The sequence below is a fragment of the Molothrus ater genome, chromosome 5 (genome assembly GCF_012460135.2).
Source record: "Molothrus ater isolate BHLD 08-10-18 breed brown headed cowbird chromosome 5, BPBGC_Mater_1.1, whole genome shotgun sequence".
NCBI classification, from domain to species: domain Eukaryota; kingdom Metazoa; phylum Chordata; class Aves; order Passeriformes; family Icteridae; genus Molothrus; species Molothrus ater.
The window spans coordinates 3,934,291-3,956,713 of NC_050482.2; the positions used below are offsets into that span (position 1 = coordinate 3,934,291).

Sequence of the window (22,423 nt, forward strand, 5' to 3'; positions counted from 1 at the left end):
GCTGCCATGGGCACAGCAGCAAGAGCCCTGCCTTGTGCCAGCGGGGCTGCACACACCCCTAGGAGAAGATCTTGCTTTTAGGAGAGCAAAGTGAGCACATCACTCTCACTGCCTTTGCTGGACAGCTCCTGCCGTGCCAGGTCCTCTGCCTGGATGGATTTTTTCTTCTGGGATCAAATGCTGCCACAGCCCCTGCTGGGATGAAAGCATCAGAGTGATTTCAGGCTGAGGCCCCTGTGCAGACACCTCTGCTGTACCTCAGGCTATGGCTCCCTCTGACTTGCTCACCCACCTCTGCACACTGGCTGGGGCTTGGGACCACACTCATCCTCACCATTACTCGTGCCATGCCTCACTGCCCTTGATTTCCAGGCTCTGGAACCACTGGCTGCTTGACCAACTGTTGTGGTTTGACACTGGTCAAACACCAGGCACCCACAGAAGCTGCTCACTCAGCCTCCCCTGTCACAACTGGAAAGAGGAGAGAAAAAAATTAATAAAGTATTTATGAGTTGAGGTAAGGACTGGGAGTACACAGTCCCAAGGGCAAAGTTGTTCAAGTTAGAGATAGAACTTGAATTTGTTACTAATGAAATCAGAGGATAATGAGAAGTCAAATAGCCCTTTTAAAAACACCTTTTCTTCCCCCAGTCTTCCCCTCCTCCCCACCAACAGCACAGGGAGACAGAGTGAGTGGGGCTTGGTCAGTTCATCACCCAAGGTTCTCTTCCTATGCTCGGGGAGTGGAGTCCCTCCCCTTCTGCACCGTGGGGTCCCTTCCACAGGAGACAGTTCTCCTTGAACTTCTCCAGAGTGGCTCCACTCTCACTGGCAGCACTCCAACCAAAACTGCTGCAACAGGAGTCCCTCCCACATGCACACAGTCCTCCCAAAACTTCTGTGGCATTCAGACCTTGGTGCCCGTGGTGCCTCCATTTCTGTTCCCTCACATGTTCTCACCTCCTCCTCTTCTCTGGCTGGAATTGAAACTGCACACCCCACTTTGCTTTGATTTCCTTCGTAAATATTTTATTGCAGGGGTGTTAAAAAAATCTCTAATTGACCCAGCTGCGGCCAGCAGCATGTCCATCTACAGAGCCACCACAGATTGGGTCTGCTGGAAATGGTGGAAGCTTCTAGCAGCTTCTCACAGAAGCAACCTATGTGGTCCCCCAACTCCCAAAAACCCAGCTGTGCAAAAGCAACACACCAAGCCCATCAGTGCCACCTCTGTCAACTTCCCAGGCTCTTCCCAGGACCTTCAGCCCTGTCAGTAATCAGAAATGCCCTGCCATCCCCAGCAAGCTTGTGAAATACATGGGAAGCCCAAGAGAGAAAAGGATCAGCTTGGACTCTGCCTTATTTCATTCATGAGGACCATTGCTTTCCATCAGGTCTAGCAGTGGTGGCCACTGGGGAGGTGCCAGCTGCCTGGAGTTTGGCCATTGTGACACCCATGCACAAGAAGGGCTGGAAGGAGAACCTGGGGAATTACAGGTGTGTCCCTCTGACCTCGCTTCGCAGAAGGGTTTTGGAGCAGATTGTCCTGAGTGTGATCACAGGGCACATCCAGGAGAACCAAGGCATCAGTCCCAGCCAGCCAGAAGGGCTTTAGGAAAGGCAGGTCCTGCCTAGTGAACTGTTAGAAGCCTGGATGCTGAGAATTTAAACTTTCTGTGTTGAAAGCACAGCCCCTCCAGGGAATGCTGCATTTGACCTGAGGCCTTGGACAAGGCTTCCAGATTTGATTGATAGCCCTGAAATTGCAGGTGTGTAATTTGAATAGAAGTATGTAATAGCAAAGGTTGAAAAACTTAGGGTTTTAACATTTTTGAATACAACAATATATATATAAAGCAAGAGGGAGGTCTTAGGGTGCTGGCTAGTTGTTCTTCACCTTCTTCTTCACATGGCTTTGGGTAGTTTTATGTAATTTATTAGAAAAGACTGCATTGTGGAATTTCAGACATTAGCTATTCAGTTAAAAGCAAAAATAATTTGGGTATCATTTCTCAATTGGATAGTTTAGGCTTAAAAGACTTGGTGGAGAAAGACAGTGGGCCATTTTGTAGCTTGTTAGTTGAATGCCACAGAACTCACACTTTGTAAGACTTTAACACAGAGAAGAATTAATAAACACTGAACAGCAAACATCAGAAACACTCTCTCCTGCTCCTTTCATCCTGATCCTAACAATAAAGAAAAGAAAATAAGAACACAATAGCAAACCTGATCTCCTTTGCTGACCAGATGACTGGCCCAGCGGATGAGGGGGGAGGCTGTGGAAGTGTCTGCCAGGACTTCACCAAAGCCTCTGGCACAGTCTCCCACAGCATTGTCCTGGAAAAGCTGCCAGCCCAGGCCTTGGAGAGGTGCTCTCCTGGCTGTCTCAGGAGCTGTCTGCATGTCCAGGCCCAGAGAGCCTTGGTGAACAGTGCCACATCCAGCTGGCGTCCGGCCACAAGCGCTGCCTCAGGGACCCGTGTGGGGCCCGGTCCCGTTGAAGACATTTCCTGACGATCTGGATGAGGGGATCCAGTGAACTCTCAGCAAGATCACGCATGATGGCAAGTTTGGTGGGAGACTCAGTTGCTGGAGGGCAGGAAGGCTCTGCAGAGGGATCTGGGCAGGCTGGATCCACGGGCCGAGGCCACCTCTGCAGGCAGTGCAGAGCAAGGCCATGGAGCTGCTGAAGGCCCTGCAGGGAAAGGCCTGTGAGGAGCAGCTGAGGCAGCTGGGCTTCTTTAGCCCAGACATGGGGGCTCTGAGAGATCATTTCTCTCTGCAGCTCCCTGAAAAAGGGGGTGTAGCCAGGTGGGGCTCAGCCTTTTCTGCTGGACAGCCAGCGAGACAATGAGAGGGCAAGGCCTCAAGCTGCAGCAGGGGAGATTCTGGTGGCACATCAGGAGGAATTTCTTCACATAAAGGGTGATTCAAGATTGGAATGGACTGCCTGTGGATGTGGTGAAATCCCAGTTCCTGGAGACTGGATGTGGCACTCAGTGCCATGGTCCTCTTGAGCAGGTGGTGATTGCTCAAAGGTTGGACTCCACGATCCCAGAGGCCTTTTCCAAGAGAAATAATTCTGTGCTTCTCCCAGGAAGCCAGCTTGGAGCTGAGCAGAGGGCTGCCCCAGCTCCACAAGCATGCTGCCAGGCACCTTTCATCTGGCATGGCCTCTGCTTTCTGCTGAGCCTGCTGTGACTGGGCAGTAGGGATGGAGCCCTTTGCTGAGCCCAGAGCTGCTCCATGCCCACGGTGAGGTGGGAAGCACCTGAGTTCCCTGGGAAGGTGCAGCTGCACTGCCATGGCAGGGTAATTTTGCAGTTTGCTCTGTGTCTGTCCATCTATAGAGACAGCTCTGGGCTCCCATGTGTCACAGGGATTTTTGTCACTTGGGAAAAATTATTTTTGCTGGGAATTGTGAGGAGACATTGTGACCTAAAGCCACTTCACTGCAAATTGTTGGATCAGGCAGCTGGCTTAGATCTTCTCCATTAACACCAAGGATTCACATTCTGTGGACTGAGCATGTTGCCATGTGCTGTCCCAAAAGAGAAGGAAAACAGGACATTCAAGACAATGGCATTTTCTAAACTCTGCTTGAGAGAGCAGCTGGGCAAAGATCCCTTGGTCCATCCAGGAAACAAACTTTCCTATTTGGCAACTTTTATTAGGCTACATTGTAAAGTTACACCTCTGATTTCTGGGGAACTGCTTATCTGTTCTATATCTGGATGGGTTTCTATTTACACTCCCTGCAATGAGGTCCTCACTTCCTGTACCTGGGCTAAATGTCCCTTGCTGATGGGCAACAGCACTTTGGCACAGGAATATCAGCCAAGAACCCCTGGGAGTCAGGTCTGGAGGTGTTCAGGAATGCTGCTGCACAAGTGCTGTGCCACACACATGACGATGCTGCAGAGAACATTCTGGACAACGTGCTCTAGCTGATCCTGCTGCAGCCTGGAGTCTGGACTAGAAGGTGCTGAGAAGTCCCTCCAGAACACAACAATTCAGTGATTCTGTGATCCTGGCACATGCTTTTATATGGTGGCTTTTGAAACTGCACCTTGAGAGCAGCAGCTGTTGTATCAGACAGGCAGGCTATGGCATCAGATCCATAGAGAGCTTGGAGCAGCCAAAGCTGAATTGCTGTGCTGCACTCCTTGGACACCTTCATGCTCTGCTCTGCTTCTGAAGCTTTTCTACAGCTTGATGGGAAAGTGATTTGGGGAAATGTATTCAATGGTTGTCAAAGATCAATGTGTGGCCCATCATGGAGTTTGCAAGAGCTTACAATAAAAGGGATTTGCTGCAGTGCTGGATTTCAGTGTCATGTCTTCTATAAACCACAGGTTGCTTCCCAGTGAAATTTCTACATCCACCCGTAAAGTCAGAGTGCCCAGAGCATCCTTGCAGGACATTGGGTGTGCAAATGCAATCAGAGGATGCCAGAACACCCAGACAAGTGTCAGCATCAGACACCAGTTATTCTCCTGTGAATGGCATGAACAAAGTGGGCCAGGCTGCCAACAGCTCATGCAAGCTGTGTCACTTTCAGAGGTGCCAGCTTGGGGCTGGACATCTCAGCTCAGGAGCTGTTGTTCATTGTCCTGCTGGGTCTCACTGCTCAGCCAGGACCAACCTGTTTGGGGGCTGCACTCAGACACAGGTTCTGGTGGGTGTGCAGAGTGAGGCAGCCCCATGCAGGTGTCTCCAGGTGTGCTGGTGTCCCAGCTGTGACGGTAGCCAGCAGAGCTCCAGGCCTGCCTCAGCTGCATAAAGAGCTGCAGCCTGGGCCCCTGCAGCTGCCCTGAGCTTTGGAGAGCCCCACTGGGGCTTATGTGCTGCAGGATCCTGGGCAACAGGCACCCCCATCTGGGCCAGCAGCCAGAGGCCAGGCCCATTCCCCAGGGGCAGCTCTGGGGGCTCTGCACAGCTGAGCACAGGCACCAGATGCCAGGGCAGACACGGGGCACGGCCTGGGAGCACCATGGAGTTCTGCTCCTCTGGCCTCCAGCTGCCATGGGCACAGCAGCAAGAGCCCTGCCTTGTGCCAGCGGGGCTGCACACACCCCTAGGAGAAGATCTTGCTTTTAGGAGAGCAAAGTGAGCACATCACTCTCACTGCCTTTGCTGGACAGCTCCTGCCATGCCAGGTCCTCTGCATGGATGGATTTTTTCTGCTGGGATCAAATGCTGCCACAGCCCCTGCTGGGATGAAAGCATCAGAGTGATTTCAGGCTGAGGCCCCTCTGCAGACACCTCTGCTGTACCTCAGGCTATGGCTCCATCTGACTTGCTCACCCACCTCTGCACACTGGCTGGGGCTTGGGACCACACTCATCCTCACCATTACTCATGCCATGTCTCACTGCCCTTGATTTCCAGGCTCTGGAACCACTGGCTGCTTGACCAACTGTTGTGGTTTGACACTGGTCATACACCAGGCACCCACAGAAGCTGCTCATTCATCCTCCCCTGTCACAACTGGAAAGAGGAGAGAAAAAATTAATAAAGTATTTATGAGTTGAGGTAAGGACTGGGAGTACACAGTCCCAAGGGCAAAGTTGTTCAAGTTAGAGATAGAACTTGAATTTGTTACTAATGAAATCAGAGGATAATGAGAAGTCAAATAGCCCTTTTAAAAACACCTTTTCTTCCCCCAGTCTTCCCCTCCTCCCCACCAACAGCACAGGGAGACAGAGTGAGTGGGGCTTGGTCAGTTCATCACCCAAGGTTCTCTTCCTATGCTCGGGGAGTGGAGTCCCTCCCCTTCTGCACCGTGGGGTCCCTTCCACAGGAGACAGTTCTCCTTGAACTTCTCCAGAGTGGCTCCACTCTCACTGGCAGCACTCCAACCAAAACTGCTGCAACAGGAGTCCCTCCAACATGCACACAGTCCTCCCAAAACTTCTGTGGCATTCAGACCTTGGTGCCCGTGGTGCCTCCATTTCTGTTCCCTCACATGTTCTCACCTCCTCCTCTTCTCTGGCTGGAATTGAAACTGCACACCCCACTTTGCTTTGATTTCCTTCGTAAATATTTTATTGCAGGGGTGTTAAAAAAATCTCTAATTGACCCAGCTGCGGCCAGCAGCATGTCCATCTACAGAGCCACCACAGATTGGGTCTGCTGGAAATGGTGGAAGCTTCTAGCAGCTTCTCACAGAAGCAACCTATGTGGTCCCCCAACTCCCAAAAACCCAGCTGTGCAAAAGCAACACACCAAGCCCATCAGTGCCACCTCTGTCAACTTCCCAGGCTCTTCCCAGGACCTTCAGCCCTGTCAGTAATCAGAAATGCCCTGCCATCCCCAGCAAGCTTGTGAAATACATGGGAAGCCCAAGAGAGAAAAGGATCAGCTTGGACTCTGCCTTATTTCATTCATGAGGACCATTGCTTTCAATCAGGTCTATCAGTGGTGGCCACTGGGGAGGTGCCAGCTGCCTGGAGTTTGGCCATTGTGACACCCATGCACAAGAAGGGCTGGAAGGAGAACCTGGGGAATTACAGGTGTGTCCCTCTGACCTCGCTTCGCAGAAGGGTTTTGGAGCAGATTGTCCTGAGTGTGATCACAGGGCACATCCAGGAGAACCAAGGCATCAGTCCCAGCCAGCCAGAAGGGCTTTAGGAAAGGCAGGTCCTGCCTAGTGAACTGTTAGAAGCCTGGATGCTGAGAATTTAAACTTTCTGTGTTGAAAGCACAGCCCCTCCAGGGAATGCTGCATTTGACCTGAGGCCTTGGACAAGGCTTCCAGATTTGATTGATAGCCCTGAAATTGCAGGTGTGTAATTTGAATAGAAGTATGTAATAGCAAAGGTTGAAAAACTTAGGGTTTAACATTTTTGAATACAACAATATATATATAAAGCAAGAGGGAGGTCTTAGGGTGCTGGCTAGTTGTTCTTCACCTTCTTCTTCACATGGCTTTGGGTAGTTTTATGTAATTTATTAGAAAAGACTGCATTGTGGAATTTCAGACATTAGCTATTCAGTTAAAAGCAAAAATAATTTGGGTATCATTTCTCAATTGGATAGTTTAGGCTTAAAAGACTTGGTGGAGAAAGACAGTGGGCCATTTTGTAGCTTGTTAGTTGAATGCCACAGAACTCACACTTTGTAAGACTTTAACACAGAGAAGAATTAATAAACACTGAACAGCAAACATCAGAAACACTCTCTCCTGCTCCTTTCATCCTGATCCTAACAATAAAGAAAAGAAAATAAGAACACAATAGCAAACCTGATCTCCTTTGCTGACCAGATGACCGGCCCAGCGGATGAGGGGGGAGGCTGTGGAAGTGTCTGCCAGGACTTCACCAAAGCCTCTGGCACAGTCTCCCACAGCATTGTCCTGGAAAAGCTGCCAGCCCAGGCCTTGGAGAGGTGCTCTCCTGGCTGTCTCAGGAGCTGTCTGCATGTCCAGGCCCAGAGAGCCTTGGTGAACAGTGCCACATCCAGCTGGCGTCCGGCCACAAGCGCTGCCTCAGGGACCCGTGTGGGGCCCGGTCCCGTTGAAGACCTTTCCTGACGATCTGGATGAGGGGATCCAGTGAACTCTCAGCAAGATCACGCATGATGGCAAGTTTGGTGGGAGACTCAGTTGCTGGAGGGCAGGAAGGCTCTGCAGAGGGATCTGGGCAGGCTGGATCCACGGGCCGAGGCCACCTCTGCAGGCAGTGCAGAGCAAGGCCATGGAGCTGCTGAAGGCCCTGCAGGGAAAGGCCTGTGAGGAGCAGCTGAGGCAGCTGGGCTTCTTTAGCCCAGACATGGGGGCTCTGAGAGATCATTTCTCTCTGCAGCTCCCTGAAAAAGGGGGTGTAGCCAGGTGGGGCTCAGCCTTTTCTGCTGGACAGCCAGCGAGACAATGAGAGGGCAAGGCCTCAAGCTGCAGCAGGGGAGATTCTGGTGGCACATCAGGAGGAATTTCTTCACATAAAGGGTGATTCAAGATTGGAATGGACTGCCTGTGGATGTGGTGAAATCCCAGTTCCTGGAGACTGGATGTGGCACTCAGTGCCATGGTCCTCTTGAGCAGGTGGTGATTGCTCAAAGGTTGGACTCCACGATCCCAGAGGCCTCTCCCAACAGAAATAATTCTGTGCTTCTCCCAGGAAGCCAGCTTGGAGCTGAGCAGAGGGCTGCCCCAGCTCCACAAGCATGCTGCCAGGCACCTTTCATCTGGCATGGCCTCTGCTTTCTGCTGAGCCTGCTGTGACTGGGCAGTAGGGATGGAGCCCTTTGCTGAGCCCAGAGCTGCTCCATGCCCACGGTGAGGTGGGAAGCACCTGAGTTCCCTGGGAAGGTGCAGCTGCACTGCCATGGCAGGGTAATTTTGCAGTTTGCTCTGTGTCTGTCCATCTATGGAGACAGCTCTGGGCTCCCGTGTGTCACAGGGATTTTTGTCACTTGGGAAAAATTATTTTTGCTGGGAATTGTGAGGAGACATTGTGACCTAAAGCCACTTCACTGCAAATTGTTGGATCAGGCAGCTGGCTTAGATATTCTCCATTAACACCAAGGATTCACATTCTGTGGACTGAGCATGTTGCCATGTGCTGTCCCAAAAGAGAAGGAAAACAGGACATTCAAGACAATGGCATTTTCTAAACTCTGCTTGAGAGAGCAGCTGGGCAAAGATCCCTTGGTCCATCCAGGAAACAAACTTTCCTATTTGGCAACTTTTATTAGGCTACATTGTAAAGTTACACCTCTGATTTCTGGGGAACTGCTTATCTGTTCTATATCTGGATGGGTTTCTATTTACACTCCCTGCAATGAGGTCCTCACTTCCTGTACCTGGGCTAAATGTCCCTTGCTGATGGGCAACAGCACTTTGGCACAGGAATATCAGCCAAGAACCCCTGGGAGTCAGGTCTGGAGGTGTTCAGGAATGCTGCTGCACAAGTGCTGTGCCACACACATGACGATGCTGCAGAGAACATTCTGGACAACGTGCTCTAGCTGATCCTGCTGCAGCCTGGAGTCTGGACTAGAAGGTGCTGAGAAGTCCCTCCAGAACACAACAATTCAGTGATTCTGTGATCCTGGCACATGCTTTTGTTTGGTGGCTTTTGAAACTGCACCTTGAGAGCAGCAGCTGTTGTATCAGACAGGCAGGCTTTGGCATCAGATCCATAGAGAGCTTGGAGCAGCCAAAGCTGAATTGCTGTGCTGCACTCCTTGGACACCTTCATGCTCTGCTCTGCTTCTGAAGCTTTTCTACAGCTTGATGGGAAAGTGATTTGGGGAAATGTATTCAATGGTTGTCAAAGATCAATGTGTGGCCCATCATGGAGTTTGCAAGAGCTTACAATAAAAGGGATTTGCTGCAGTGCTGGATTTCAGTGTCATGTCTTCTATAAACCACAGGTTGCTTCCCAGTGAAATTTCTACATCCACCCGTAAAGTCAGAGTGCCCAGAGCATCCTTGCAGGACATTGGGTGTGCAAATGCAATCAGAGGATGCCAGAACACCCAGACAAGTGTCAGCATCAGACACCAGTTATTCTCCTGTGAATGGCATGAACAAAGTGGGCCAGGCTGCCAACAGCTCATGCAAGCTGTGTCACTTTCAGAGGTGCCAGCTTGGGACTGGACATCTCAGCTCAGGAGCTGTTGTTCATTGTCCTGCTGGGTCTCACTGCTCAGCCAGGACCAACCTGTTTGGGGGCTGCACTCAGACACAGGTTCTGGTGGGTGTGCAGAGTGAGGCAGCCCCATGCAGGTGTCTCCAGGTGTGCTGGTGTCCCAGCTGTGACGGTAGCCAGCAGAGCTCCAGGCCTGTCTCAGCTGCATAAAGAGCTGCAGCCTGGGCCCCTGCAGCTGCCCTGAGCTTTGGAGAGCCCCACTGGGGGTGATGTGCTGCAGGATCCTGGGCAACAGGCACCCCCATCTGGGCCAGCAGCCAGAGGCCAGGCCCATTCCCCAGGGGCAGCTCTGGGGGCTCTGCACAGCTGAGCACAGGCACCAGATGCCAGGGCAGACACGGGGCACAGCCTGGGATCACCATGGAGTTCTGCTCCTCTGGCCTCCAGCTGCCATGGGCACAGCAGCAAGAGCCCTGCCTTGTGCCAGCGGGGCTGCACACACCCCTAGGAGAAGATCTTGCTTTTAGGAGAGCAAAGTGAGCACATCACTCTCACTGCCTTTGCTGGACAGCTCCTGCCATGCCAGGTCCTCTGCATGGATGGATTTTTTCTGCTGGGATCAAATGCTGCCACAGCCCCTGCTGGGATGAAAGCATCAGAGTGATTTCAGGCTGAGGCCCCTCTGCAGACACCTCTGCTGTACCTCAGGCTATGGCTCCATCTGACTTGCTCACCCACCTCTGCACACTGGCTGGGGCTTGGGACCACACTCATCCTCACCATTACTCATGCCATGCCTCACTGCCCTTGATTTCCAGGCTCTGGAACCACTGGCTGCTTGACCAACTGTTGTGGTTTGACACTGGTCATACACCAGGCACCCACAGAAGCTGCTCACTCATCCTCCCCTGTCACAACTGGAAAGAGGAGAGAAAAAATTAATAAAGTATTTATGAGTTGAGGTAAGGACTGGGAGTACACAGTCCCAAGGGCAAACTTGTTCAAGTTAGAGATAGAACTTGAATTTGTTACTAATGAAATCAGAGGATAATGAGAAGTCAAATAGCCCTTTTAAAAACACCTTTTCTTCCCCCAGTCTTCCCCTCCTCCCCACCAACAGCACAGGGAGACAGAGTGAGTGGGGCTTGGTCAGTTCATCACCCAAGGTTCTCTTCCTATGCTCGGGGAGTGGAGTCCCTCCCCTTCTGCACCGTGGGGTCCCTTCCACAGGAGACAGTTCTCCTTGAACTTCTCCAGAGTGGCTCCACTCTCACTGGCAGCACTCCAACCAAAACTGCTGCAACAGGAGTCCCTCCCACATGCACACAGTCCTCCCAAGACTTCTGTGGCATTCAGACCTTGGTGCCCGTGGTGCCTCCATTTCTGTTCCCTCACATGTTCTCACCTCCTCCTCTTCTCTGGCTGGAATTGAAACTGCACACCCCACTTTGCTTTGATTTCCTTCGTAAATATTTTATTGCAGGGGTGTTAAAAAAATCTCTAATTGACCCAGCTGCGGCCAGCAGCATGTCCATCTACAGAGCCACCACAGATTGGGTCTGCTGGAAATGGTGGAAGCTTCTAGCAGCTTCTCACAGAAGCAACCTATGTGGTCCCCCAACTCCCAAAAACCCAGCTGTGCAAAAGCAACACACCAAGCCCATCAGTGCCACCTCTGTCAACTTCCCAGGCTCTTCCCAGGACCTTCAGCCCTGTCAGTAATCAGAAATGCCCTGCCATCCCCAGCAAGCTTGTGAAATACATGGGAAGCCCAAGAGAGAAAAGGATCAGCTTGGACTCTGCCTTATTTCATTCATGAGGACCATTGCTTTCAATCAGGTCTATCAGTGGTGGCCACTGGGGAGGTGCCAGCTGCCTGGAGTTTGGCCATTGTGACACCCATGCACAAGAAGGGCTGGAAGGAGAACCTGGGGAATTACAGGTGTGTCCCTCTGACCTCGCTTCGCAGAAGGGTTTTGGAGCAGATTGTCCTGAGTGTGATCACAGGGCACATCCAGGAGAACCAAGGCATCAGTCCCAGCCAGCCAGAAGGGCTTTAGGAAAGGCAGGTCCTGCCTAGTGAACTGTTAGAAGCCTGGATGCTGAGAATTTAAACTTTCTGTGTTGAAAGCACAGCCCCTCCAGGGAATGCTGCATTTGACCTGAGGCCTTGGACAAGGCTTCCAGATTTGATTGATAGCCCTGAAATTGCAGGTGTGTAATTTGAATAGAAGTATGTAATAGCAAAGGTTGAAAAACTTAGGGTTTTAACATTTTTGAATACAACAATATATATATAAAGCAAGAGGGAGGTCTTAGGGTGCTGGCTAGTTGTTCTTCACCTTCTTCTTCACATGGCTTTGGGTAGTTTTATGTAATTTATTAGAAAAGACTGCATTGTGGAATTTCAGACATTAGCTATTCAGTTAAAAGCAAAAATAATATGGGTATCATTTCTCAATTGGATAGTTTAGGCTTAAAAGACTTGGTGGAGAAAGACAGTGGGCCATTTTGTAGCTTGTTAGTTGAATGCCACAGAACTCACACTTTGTAAGACTTTAACACAGAGAAGAATTAATAAACACTGAACAGCAAACATCAGAAACACTCTCTCCTGCTCCTTTCATCCTGATCCTAACAATAAAGAAAAGAAAATAAGAACACAATAGCAAACCTGATCTCCTTTGCTGACCAGATGACCGGCCCAGCGGATGAGGGGGGAGGCTGTGGAAGTGTCTGCCAGGACTTCACCAAAGCCTCTGGCACAGTCTCCCACAGCATTGTCCTGGAAAAGCTGCCAGCCCAGGCCTTGGAGAGGTGCTCTCCTGGCTGTCTCAGGAGCTGTCTGCATGTCCAGGCCCAGAGAGCCTTGGTGAACAGTGCCACATCCAGCTGGCGTCCGGCCACAAGCGCTGCCTCAGGGACCCGTGTGGGGCCCGGTCCCGTTGAAGACCTTTCCTGACGATCTGGATGAGGGGATCCAGTGAACTCTCAGCAAGATCACGCATGATGGCAAGTTTGGTGGGAGACTCAGTTGCTGGAGGGCAGGAAGGCTCTGCAGAGGGATCTGGGCAGGCTGGATCCACGGGCCGAGGCCACCTCTGCAGGCAGTGCAGAGCAAGGCCATGGAGCTGCTGAAGGCCCTGCAGGGAAAGGCCTGTGAGGAGCAGCTGAGGCAGCTGGGCTTCTTTAGCCCAGACATGGGGGCTCTGAGAGATCATTTCTCTCTGCAGCTCCCTGAAAAAGGGGGTGTAGCCAGGTGGGGCTCAGCCTTTTCTGCTGGACAGCCAGCGAGACAATGAGAGGGCAAGGCCTCAAGCTGCAGCAGGGGAGATTCTGGTGGCACATCAGGAGGAATTTCTTCACATAAAGGGTGATTCAAGATTGGAATGGACTGCCTGTGGATGTGGTGAAATCCCAGTTCCTGGAGACTGGATGTGGCACTCAGTGCCATGGTCCTCTTGAGCAGGTGGTGATTGCTCAAAGGTTGGACTCCACGATCCCAGAGGCCTCTCCCAACAGAAATAATTCTGTGCTTCTCCCAGGAAGCCAGCTTGGAGCTGAGCAGAGGGCTGCCCCAGCTCCACAAGCATGCTGCCAGGCACCTTTCATCTGGCATGGCCTCTGCTTTCTGCTGAGCCTGCTGTGACTGGGCAGTAGGGATGGAGCCCTTTGCTGAGCCCAGAGCTGCTCCATGCCCACGGTGAGGTGGGAAGCACCTGAGTTCCCTGGGAAGGTGCAGCTGCACTGCCATGGCAGGGTAATTTTGCAGTTTGCTCTGTGTCTGTCCATCTTTGGAGACAGCTCTGGGCTCCCGTGTGTCACAGGGATTTTTGTCACTTGGGAAAAATTATTTTTGCTGGGAATTGTGAGGAGACATTGTGACCTGAAGCCACTCCACTGCAAAGTGTTGGATCAGGCAGCTGGCTTAGATATTCCCCATTAACACCAAGGATTCACATCCTGTGGACTGAGCATGTTGCCATGTGCTGTCCCAAAAGAGAAGGAAAACAGGACATTCAAGACAATGGCATTTTCTAAACTCTGCTTGAGAGAGCAGCTGGGCAAAGATCCCTTGGTCCATCCAGGAAACAAACTTTCCTATTTGGCAACTTTTATTAGGCTACATTGTAAAGTTCCACCTCTGATTTCTGGGGAACTGCTTATCTGTTTTATATCTCTCTAGGTTGCTGTTACACTCCCTGCAATGAGGACCTCACTTCCTGTACCTGGGCTAAATGTCCCTTGCTGATGGGCAACAGCACTTTGGCACAGGAATATCAGCCAAGAACCCCTGGGAGTCAGGTCTGGAGGTGTTCAGGAATGCTGCTGCACAAGCGCTGTGCCACACACATGACGATGCTGCAGAGAACATTCTGGACAACGTGCTCTAGCTGATCCTGCTGCAGCCTGGAGTCTGGACGAGAAGGTGCTGAGAAGTCCCTCCAGAACACAACAATTCAGTGATTCTGTGATCCTGGCACATGCTTTTATTTGGTGGCTTTTGAAACTGCACCTTGAGAGCAGCAGCTGTTGTATCAGACAGGCAGGCTTTGGCATCAGATCCATAGAGAGCTTGGAGCAGCCAAAGCTGAATTGCTGTGCTGCACTCCTTGGACACCTTCATGCTCTGCTCTGTTTCTGAAGCTTTTCTGCAGCTTGATGGGAAAGTGATTTGGGGAAATGTATTCAATGGTTGTCAAAGATCAATGTGTGGCCCATCATGGAGTTTGCAAGAGCTTACAATAAAAGGGATTTGCAGCAGTGCTGGATTGCAGGGTCACATCTTCTATAAACCACAAGTTGCTTCCCACTGACATTTCTACATCCACCAGTAAAGTCAGAGTGCCCAGAGCATCCTTGCAGGACATTGGGTGTGCAAATGCAATCAGAGGATGCTAGAACACCCAGACAAGTGTCAGCATCAGACACCAGTTATTCTCCTGTGAATGGCATGAACAAAGTGGGCCAGGCTGCCAACAGCTCTTACAAGACACCTCCATTGATCCAGGAACAAGACTCCCAACTTTGATGTCCCAAACATTGATCCTGTGGCGGTTGGGGACTTTGCATTGAACAGTTCAATGGGTTCTGTGAGGTCAGTATTATGTGGCATTGCCCCACTTTTCCCTTGGGAGTGGTTGTACACTGGGTCATGCAGCACTGTGGAGTTGGAGGACACTTTGTGGGTCTTTGATGGTTTATGGCCCCTTCTAATGATGTGACCATTGTTGGGCCCTGCATGGTTCTGTCAGTTGGGCCCCATCAGAAAGGAGGGATTTGGCCCACCTCCAGCAGATCTGCTTCTTCTTGACCTTCTCCCTCATTCTGACTAAACCTCAATTTGTTTAAGACATCAGTCTCAGGTTAACAAAGACAAAAGAACCACAGGGCTCAACCAGTTTGTTTAAAAAAATGTTGGTCTCACACATTTCTTCTGGATACTTCTGGTTGTAACAAACAACTCGGCATTCTGTTAATCCTGGACTTTTGAAAACAGAAGAAAATGAGTCCAATGTAGTTTTGAGTGAATGAATGGTCATTGAATCACAGAATATTTTTGGTTGGAAAGGACCTTAATGACCAGCCTACATCCATGCCCTCCCATAGGCAGGGACAGCTTCCACTAACCCAGGTTGCTCCAAACCCCAGCCAGCCTGGCCATGGACACTTGCAGGGATGGGGCAGGCTCAGCTTCTGTCTTCCCCTCACTTTATATGCTCAGCATGATGTGCCATGCTCTGGAATATCCTCTGGTCAGTTGGGCTCACCTGTCCTGGCTGTGTCTCCTCCCAAGCTCCCAAGTACCCCCAGCCTCCTTGCCAGCCTGGCAGTACAAAAAGCACAAAAGGCCTTGGCCTGTGGAAGCTCTGCCCAGCAATACCAGAAACATCTCTGTGTTACCAACTCTGTGTTCAGCACAACTCCAAAACACAGCCCAACTCCTGCCACTGACAAAAACATTAACCCTGAACCCAGCACACCTATCAGCTCCAAACCCTTGTGCAAAGTCTGTCTGCAGCTCTCCTGTAGACTCCTAAATTACTGGCAGGTGCTCTGAGGTATCCCCAGAGCCTTCTCCTTCCCAGGCTGCTGGGATGGATCTGTCACACAGCCATGGCAACCAGGCAAGAGAGTATGTGTAGCCTGGCCATGGGCATGATGTTCTGGGAGGCTGCAGAAGGACAGACTGTGAATATCTGAGTGTATCAGAGTCAGGCCAGTCCATCCAATGTCCCCAGAGCTGTTCTGTTGGGAGCAGAAACACGTGTAGATGCTGGAGCAGCAGCAGCTGCAGCTGGTGGCACTGAGGAAATGATCAAGGAAGCCACCAGACCCTGTTAGCTGAGGCTGACACATCATGCTGCAAGGCAGCAAATTTGGGAGAAATTCTGAGGAAACTAAAACAATGTCAAGCACTTTCAGGGGGAGTATGAACAAACTCTGTAAATAAAATTGTAAACTTCTCCTTTCTGTGGAATTCCCTATTTAAAACAAGGAGCAAATTTATGCCTGGTTATACATTCAGTGGCTCTCCTGAGGATTCAAACTCTCCTTTCTCCAGGGAGAAGACAGAAGGAATGGTTCAGCTGCCTCTTCTGGGACCCTGCTTCAAGGTAAGGGCTTGCTCCTTCCTCAACAATGCCTCCAATATTCAAAGTCTTTCCTGAGTTTTGGAATAAATATACATAGGCAAACGCTAGCCTGGAGTTGCTGAGCTCCAAGAGAAATCAGAGCTTATGCATGTACTGAATTCAGGAGGGCAAGGACAGAGGAAATGATTTGGGAAAGAAAATCAATCCAGATCACCTGAAAATTAACAACTTTTGAATTATTCTGAAAATTAATCTAAAAACTAACAAACGGTTGAATAAGAAGAATGGGGGAGACTATTCAGTACGGAAACTCCACCCATGACCTTGCAAAGAAACTCTGGACAAACAGAGGTGTGGCCTGAATTCCAAGGAAAACTTACTCAAAAGGCTTCTTGGGAAATCTAACTGCCTCTTCCTAGAGAGTATATAAACCTAGACAGTCTTGAGACTGCAGCAGAGGCATTTGAGACTCCTCTGCCACTTTGGGGCTGTGAGCAGAATCCTGTGCCACTCCTTCTCAAGGTAGGCTGTTTTCTATGAATCTGTTATATTAGATATTACCTTAGTTAGATCTCTTTTAATCTCATGGAGTGGGTCATGCAGAAGGACTTTTCAGACCCTTCTCTGCTTGATTTGGGGCAGCCTTAGGCATGCTCTGCAGAGTACTGTAAAATTCCTGACTTGTAGTTGCAGTTCTCAGTTTCCAGCTCATTGGTCACCACATTCCTGATCCAGGGCTGGAAAAGACAAAAATGACCAGATATCTTGGGTCAGAGCAGAGCTGTGTGCAGCTCAGCATCCTGAATCCAGTGGAAATGGAGAGATGAGGGGCAGGGAGAAGACCAAGACAAGGGCAAAGGTGCAAGGTGACTTGTGAAGCCTTCAGCTGTCCTGAGCTCAGCCCCTTGCCAGCCCAAGGTGGGCTTTGTGCTTTAGAGGCTGTGGCAGCTTTGTCTGCCAGGAACCCTTTGAACTGCCTGTCCCAGCTGCCTTATTGCAAATGCTGATGATATTAAATCTCTCCAATGAGTGTCTGGCAATGCAAGGGGAAGCATCCCTGCTCTCCCAAAGCTGAGCTGCCTCTAAAAGGAGGCAAAGCCGCCCCTTGCTTGCTTGCCATGATCCCAGGGAGCTTTTCAGCAATTTTCTCATAAAGGAATGACCTTACTGACTGCTGAAAATCACATCAGCACTGAGAAAGACAAAACAGGACAGGTTGCTGTCCAAGAAATTCCTGCCATGCTGCCTTTGCCTGTACAGGGAAATCAATCAGCAAAGCTCAAGATGGGCACCAGCAGGAATCCCAAGCAACCAGGGCAAGAGCTGCCCCTCAGGGCTTGCACTGCAGCAGCCACTGTGCTGATAAGATAGAGGTGTTATCCCTCATGCTTGCTGCTGCCATTTGCTTGGCCCCTTCATTTGCTCTCTGCATGTGTCTGCAAGTTCAGGGTCTGGGCCTGGATAACGTGGAAATGCAAGGTGAGCAGCAGGACAGCCATGGCCCAATGTCAGCTGAGAGGCAGGACCCCAGGTGGATGATTTGGGGTTCAGTATTGGGTCTGAGTGGAAGAGCTGAGTGTCGGTGGGAACCTGGATGGGGCCAGAGAGCTGCAGGAAGTGCAGCACTGCTGTTCTTTGCCTGCCCAATGCCCCATGAGATTAAAGCCCAGCTCAGAATTGCAGGGGGCTGAGCAGAGTCCGTGCCCAGGTGCAGGTGTCTGCTGGGGGAAGGTGCTGAGAGCTGGAGGAAGGTGGGCAAAGGTGACCTTGTCCCAGGGCTGTGCCTCAGTTACAAGATCACTTGGCTGTGAGAGCTGATTGCAGTCCTGCTGGGTTTGGCTCCTTCCTCCTACAGGCTGAGTGCTCCCACTGCTGCCTCCTCTGGGCACCTAAACCCTGTTTTAGGTTTCAGCCTTATTGCTCTTGTGATTTTTCCATATCACGCAGGAGGACAGAAATTACTCCTTTCCTGGTCTCTCATAATCCCCTCCTCTGCCAGCTCTGTCCCCCTGCACCAAAGGCTGCAGGCCATGACCTGCTCTCTCCCAGCTGAGTGTCCCTCTGCATTTGCCTTCCAGGGGAGCAAGAGCCCTTCACTGAAATCCTGCCACCATGCTGGGGCTGCTGCTGCTGCTGCAGGTGTTGGCCAGCTGCCTCTGGCTGGGACACAGCGAGGTGGTGAACTCCTTTGATAGTTGTCCTCAGTTCTTCTATGCGGGGACCATTCCAAATGATGCCCTGAACCCAAGGAACCCAGCCTGGATCTGTCAGCGCTTCAGGAACGCGTATCACTATGCCACCCTGTACGACAGAGACAGGAGGATTCCAGTGTACTCTGCTTACATCTACCACCCTGTTCCGGGCAAAAGACCTAAATCGTGGTTTGTTGAGCCTCAGGTGGGTGTCTCTCTTACACCACATCACATCACATCACATCACATCACCCTCCAGCCACTCAGAGATGAGCTGTAGCATTTAAATGACCACTCCTATTTCCTTCTACCCCTCTAAACACACGCGAATGGACACACAGATGGGAATGTCCTCATTTTACTTCAAACACCTGCACCACATGGTTCCTCTGATGCACCTGAGACATCAGCAAGAGCATGAGATGAATCACATCCCAAAGGTGCCCAGCTCTCTGCCTTCACCTGACAGGAACAGCAAATCCCATTACTTGGCATGACATGATAAAGTCAAATGCTTCCCCTGCCTGTGCCCTGCTGCGCTGGGTGCCCAAGTGATGGGGAAAAGGCATCCAGGAGAGGCTAAACTTGAGGGACCAACAGTCCTGCTGGGATCTGATCCCCACTTTGCCCTGAGCTGTTCTGCATCCCTGACAGAGCTTATCTGCTCCCAGTGAAGAGTTAAAAAGGCTTTGTGATTGGTATTTGAGAAGAAATATGAGAAACTCAGAAGGGAGTGAGTTGGCCCAGGGACAAAGCCTTGAGGGAAAAGGCATTTGATATGTGAGGGTCAGGTTAACTGTGCAGGGATTTCTGGAGTGACATTTCTGGCACTGCAACGTGAGGAGCATCAGTGATGGTCCAGTCACAAGGGTGTGATCTCCATCCATGGGCAGTGACCCCTGAGCACCTTTGGCTCAGGCTTGGTCCGGAAGGATCCAGCAGACAGACAGAACTGCACAAGCTCTAGAGCCCTCACAAATGTCCTTCAGACAAACTTCAGCAGAACAGGCCAGGCCAATTGCAGAAGAGAAAAAGAAGCAATTCCTGTCATTGGTAAGGACAGAGTGGCAGGACAGCATTGGGGGAAGGTGAGCCAGAGAAGGAAGCCACATGCCCTACTCCAAAGGAAGGCTAAATATGTTTCTCTAAAGATGAACCAATTGTTGTTAAAGTTATGAAAAGAATCATCTTTTCATCTTATGCATAGGAGCTCAAGCAGCTAATCTGGTGTTGCACCACTGCAGCCTCCACATTCTCTCTTTTTGGAGAATCATAGAATGGTTTGTGTTGGAAGGAACCTTAAAGACCATCTCAGTCCAGCTCCCCTGCATGGGCCAGGCCACTTGCCATTAGACCAGCATGCTCCAAGGCCTATCCAACCTGCCATTTTCCTCCTGGACCTTGGACCCTGGCCTTCCAAAAAACCAGATTTTCTCCTGAGCCCTTTTTGGAGAATTTAGTTTCCCCAGGACTCTTTTGGGATTACAGGCTCCTCTCAGAGACTGATCATCTGTAACTTCTTTGCAGTGATGCTGCAGAAAATTCTCCCTGGCCCAGATCAGCTCTGAGACACATTCCCAGCACTGCTGGAACAGATTCCATTCACAGTGAGATCTTTTTGCTTACTGAGCAAAACTGTTCCTCCTTGAATGAACTGTAGCCCTCCCAGGGAAACCTCAGCTCCAGGACTGATTTCCTGACACATCTCCCTGTGTATGGGGTTACAGGAGGCAACCTCAGTGTTCCAGGACTGGGGTACACCTGTAGCAAGCTCACATAAAATCACAGAATCACAGTGTGGTGTGAGGGGATCCAGGGAGAGCCCAGGGCAGATTTGCCCAGATTTGGGCAGATTTCCTCCTGGAGGCAGGAGGAAAGGGAAGTAGATTTGAATCACCAAAGTCACCTTTCAATCCTAGGAGTGGGAAATGCTCCTTGTCTCGTGCATCCAACCATGCTCCCAGCACGGGCTGCAGGCTGGATCACAAAGGTCACAAGTCAAACTGAGAGCAGTCCGAATCTGACCTACTTCCTCTTTAAAGCTTTTGTGTTCATGTGGGTTGGTCCATGTGTATGATTTCTCTCAGATTCATATATTTTCATACACTGAGATGAGAAAAAATGGGATCTTGACCCTCAGAGACTTCTCCTCCAGGGGAACTTGCTCCATTACTCCCATTCCCCATTCTAACACCTCTTTCTTTTTCCCTGTCCAGCTCACAGGTAAAAGTAATCTCAAAGAGATGGATTCAGAGGATCACCTCACAGACCAATACAACATCTCCTCAGCGGATATCAAAGAGAGCCAGGCTGTATGTGATGACTACAGAGAACTGAAGCGTTTGGACCGTGGCCATTTGAGCCCCAGTGGCCATATGGATAACAATGTGAGTAAAATGGCCACCTTCACCCTGACCAACGTAGTGCCCCAGGACAGCGATCTCAACGATAGCCAGTGGAAGGTCTACGAGCATTCAAAAATGATTGAAAAGACCAAGGGCTGTACAACCACCTACGTGATCACGGGTGCTGTGCCTGGGCAGACTTCCGTGTCCAACGGGAGGGTGAACAGACCCAGCCACATCTGGTCAGCTGCCTGCTGTCTGAAGGACGAAGAGCCCACAAAGGCTTGGGGGGCCATTGCTGAGAATGACAAGAACCAGGTGGAGGAGCTCAGCCTGGGGAAGCTGGAGGACAAGTTGTCTGACCTCTATGGTAAAGCGGTTACCTTGTTCAACAATGCCTGTCCCCGGCAATAAGCCTCACATTGTCATTAGAATAGGCTTGGTGGCTTTTCCCACAAGTCACAGAATCACAGAATCACAGAGTGGGTTGGTTTTGATGGGACCTTAAAACCTTAAAGATCATCTCATTCTCACCTGCCTGCCATGGGCAGGGACACCTTCCACTACACCAGCTTGTTCCAAGCCCTCCCCAGCCTGGCCTTGAAGCCTTCCAGCGATGGGGCAGTCAAAACAGCTCTGGGTAACTTTTACTCATACCACAGCCTGCTCAGGGTGATTCACTTCTTTATAATATCCCATCTAACCCTGCCCTCCATCAGTGTGAAACCATTCCCTTTTGTCCTGTCCCTCCATACCCTTGTCCAAAGACCCTCTCCAGCCCTCTTGGAGATCCTTGAGGTACTGGACCCTCAGCAGTCTTGTCCAGGCTGAACATCCCCAGCTCTCTCAGCCTCTCTCCAGAGCAGACCTGCTCCAGCCCTTGGAGCACCTTCATGGCCTCCACTGGACTCCACTCCAACAGCTTTGTATCCTTCTTGTGCTGTGGGCCCAGAGCTGGAGGCAGCAGTGCAGGTGGGGTCTGAGCAGAGCAGAGGAGAGGGGGACAAATGTCCTGGGCAGAGGCTGTGCTACTTCCTTCTCTGGTGTGTTTCCAGCTGTGTCCCTCAGGGCACCTCCTGCTCTGCTCAAAGGCACAAAGATGTGGGCAGAGCCTTCAGCTGCTTTGCTTTGCTGCCCATGTCAGGAGAGAGCTCTGAGGAATGAGTCCTCTCCTCCTCAGCTGTCCCCAAGAGTGTGCAGCTGACTTGTCCCTCAGCTCCTTAGCAAAGCTGTGGCCCCAGGGCGCCTCAGGGTGCCCAGAGATCGTGCCTGGAGATCTCCATGTCTGGAGATACCCAAAGCCCAACAATACATGATTCTGGACAACCTGCTCTAGCTGATCCTGCTGCAGCCTGGAGTCTGGACTAGAAGGTGCTGAGAAGTCCCTCCAGAACACAACAATTCAGTGATTCTGTGATCCTGGCACATGCTTTTGTTTGGTGGCTTTTGAAACTGCACCTTGAGAGCAGCAGCTGTTGTATCAGACAGGCAGGCTTTGGCATCAGATCCATAGAGAGCTTGGAGCAGCCAAAGCTGAATTGCTGTGCTGCTCTCCTTGGACACCTTCATGCTCTGCTCTGCTTCTGAAGCTTTTCTGCCGCTTGATGGGAAAGTGATTTGGGGAAATGTATTCAATGGTTGTCAAAGATCAATGTGTGGCCCATCATGGAGTTTGCAAGAGCTTACAATAAAAG

The 22,423-nt window shown here is 50.8% G+C and overlaps 1 protein-coding gene across 1 annotated transcript; it reads left to right on the top strand.

Annotated features, from left to right (window-relative positions):
- The first annotated feature begins 16,643 nt into the window (after nt 1–16,643).
- LOC118697990 (endonuclease domain-containing 1 protein-like) lies at nt 16,644–22,423 on the top strand. Its single transcript, XM_036401034.2, has 3 exons — nt 16,644–16,714; nt 18,271–18,589; nt 20,601–22,423. The coding sequence occupies exons 2-3, from the start codon at nt 18,305–18,307 to the stop codon at nt 21,141–21,143; spliced, it is 828 nt and encodes a 275-aa protein (XP_036256927.1). The 5' UTR covers nt 16,644–16,714; nt 18,271–18,304; the 3' UTR covers nt 21,144–22,423.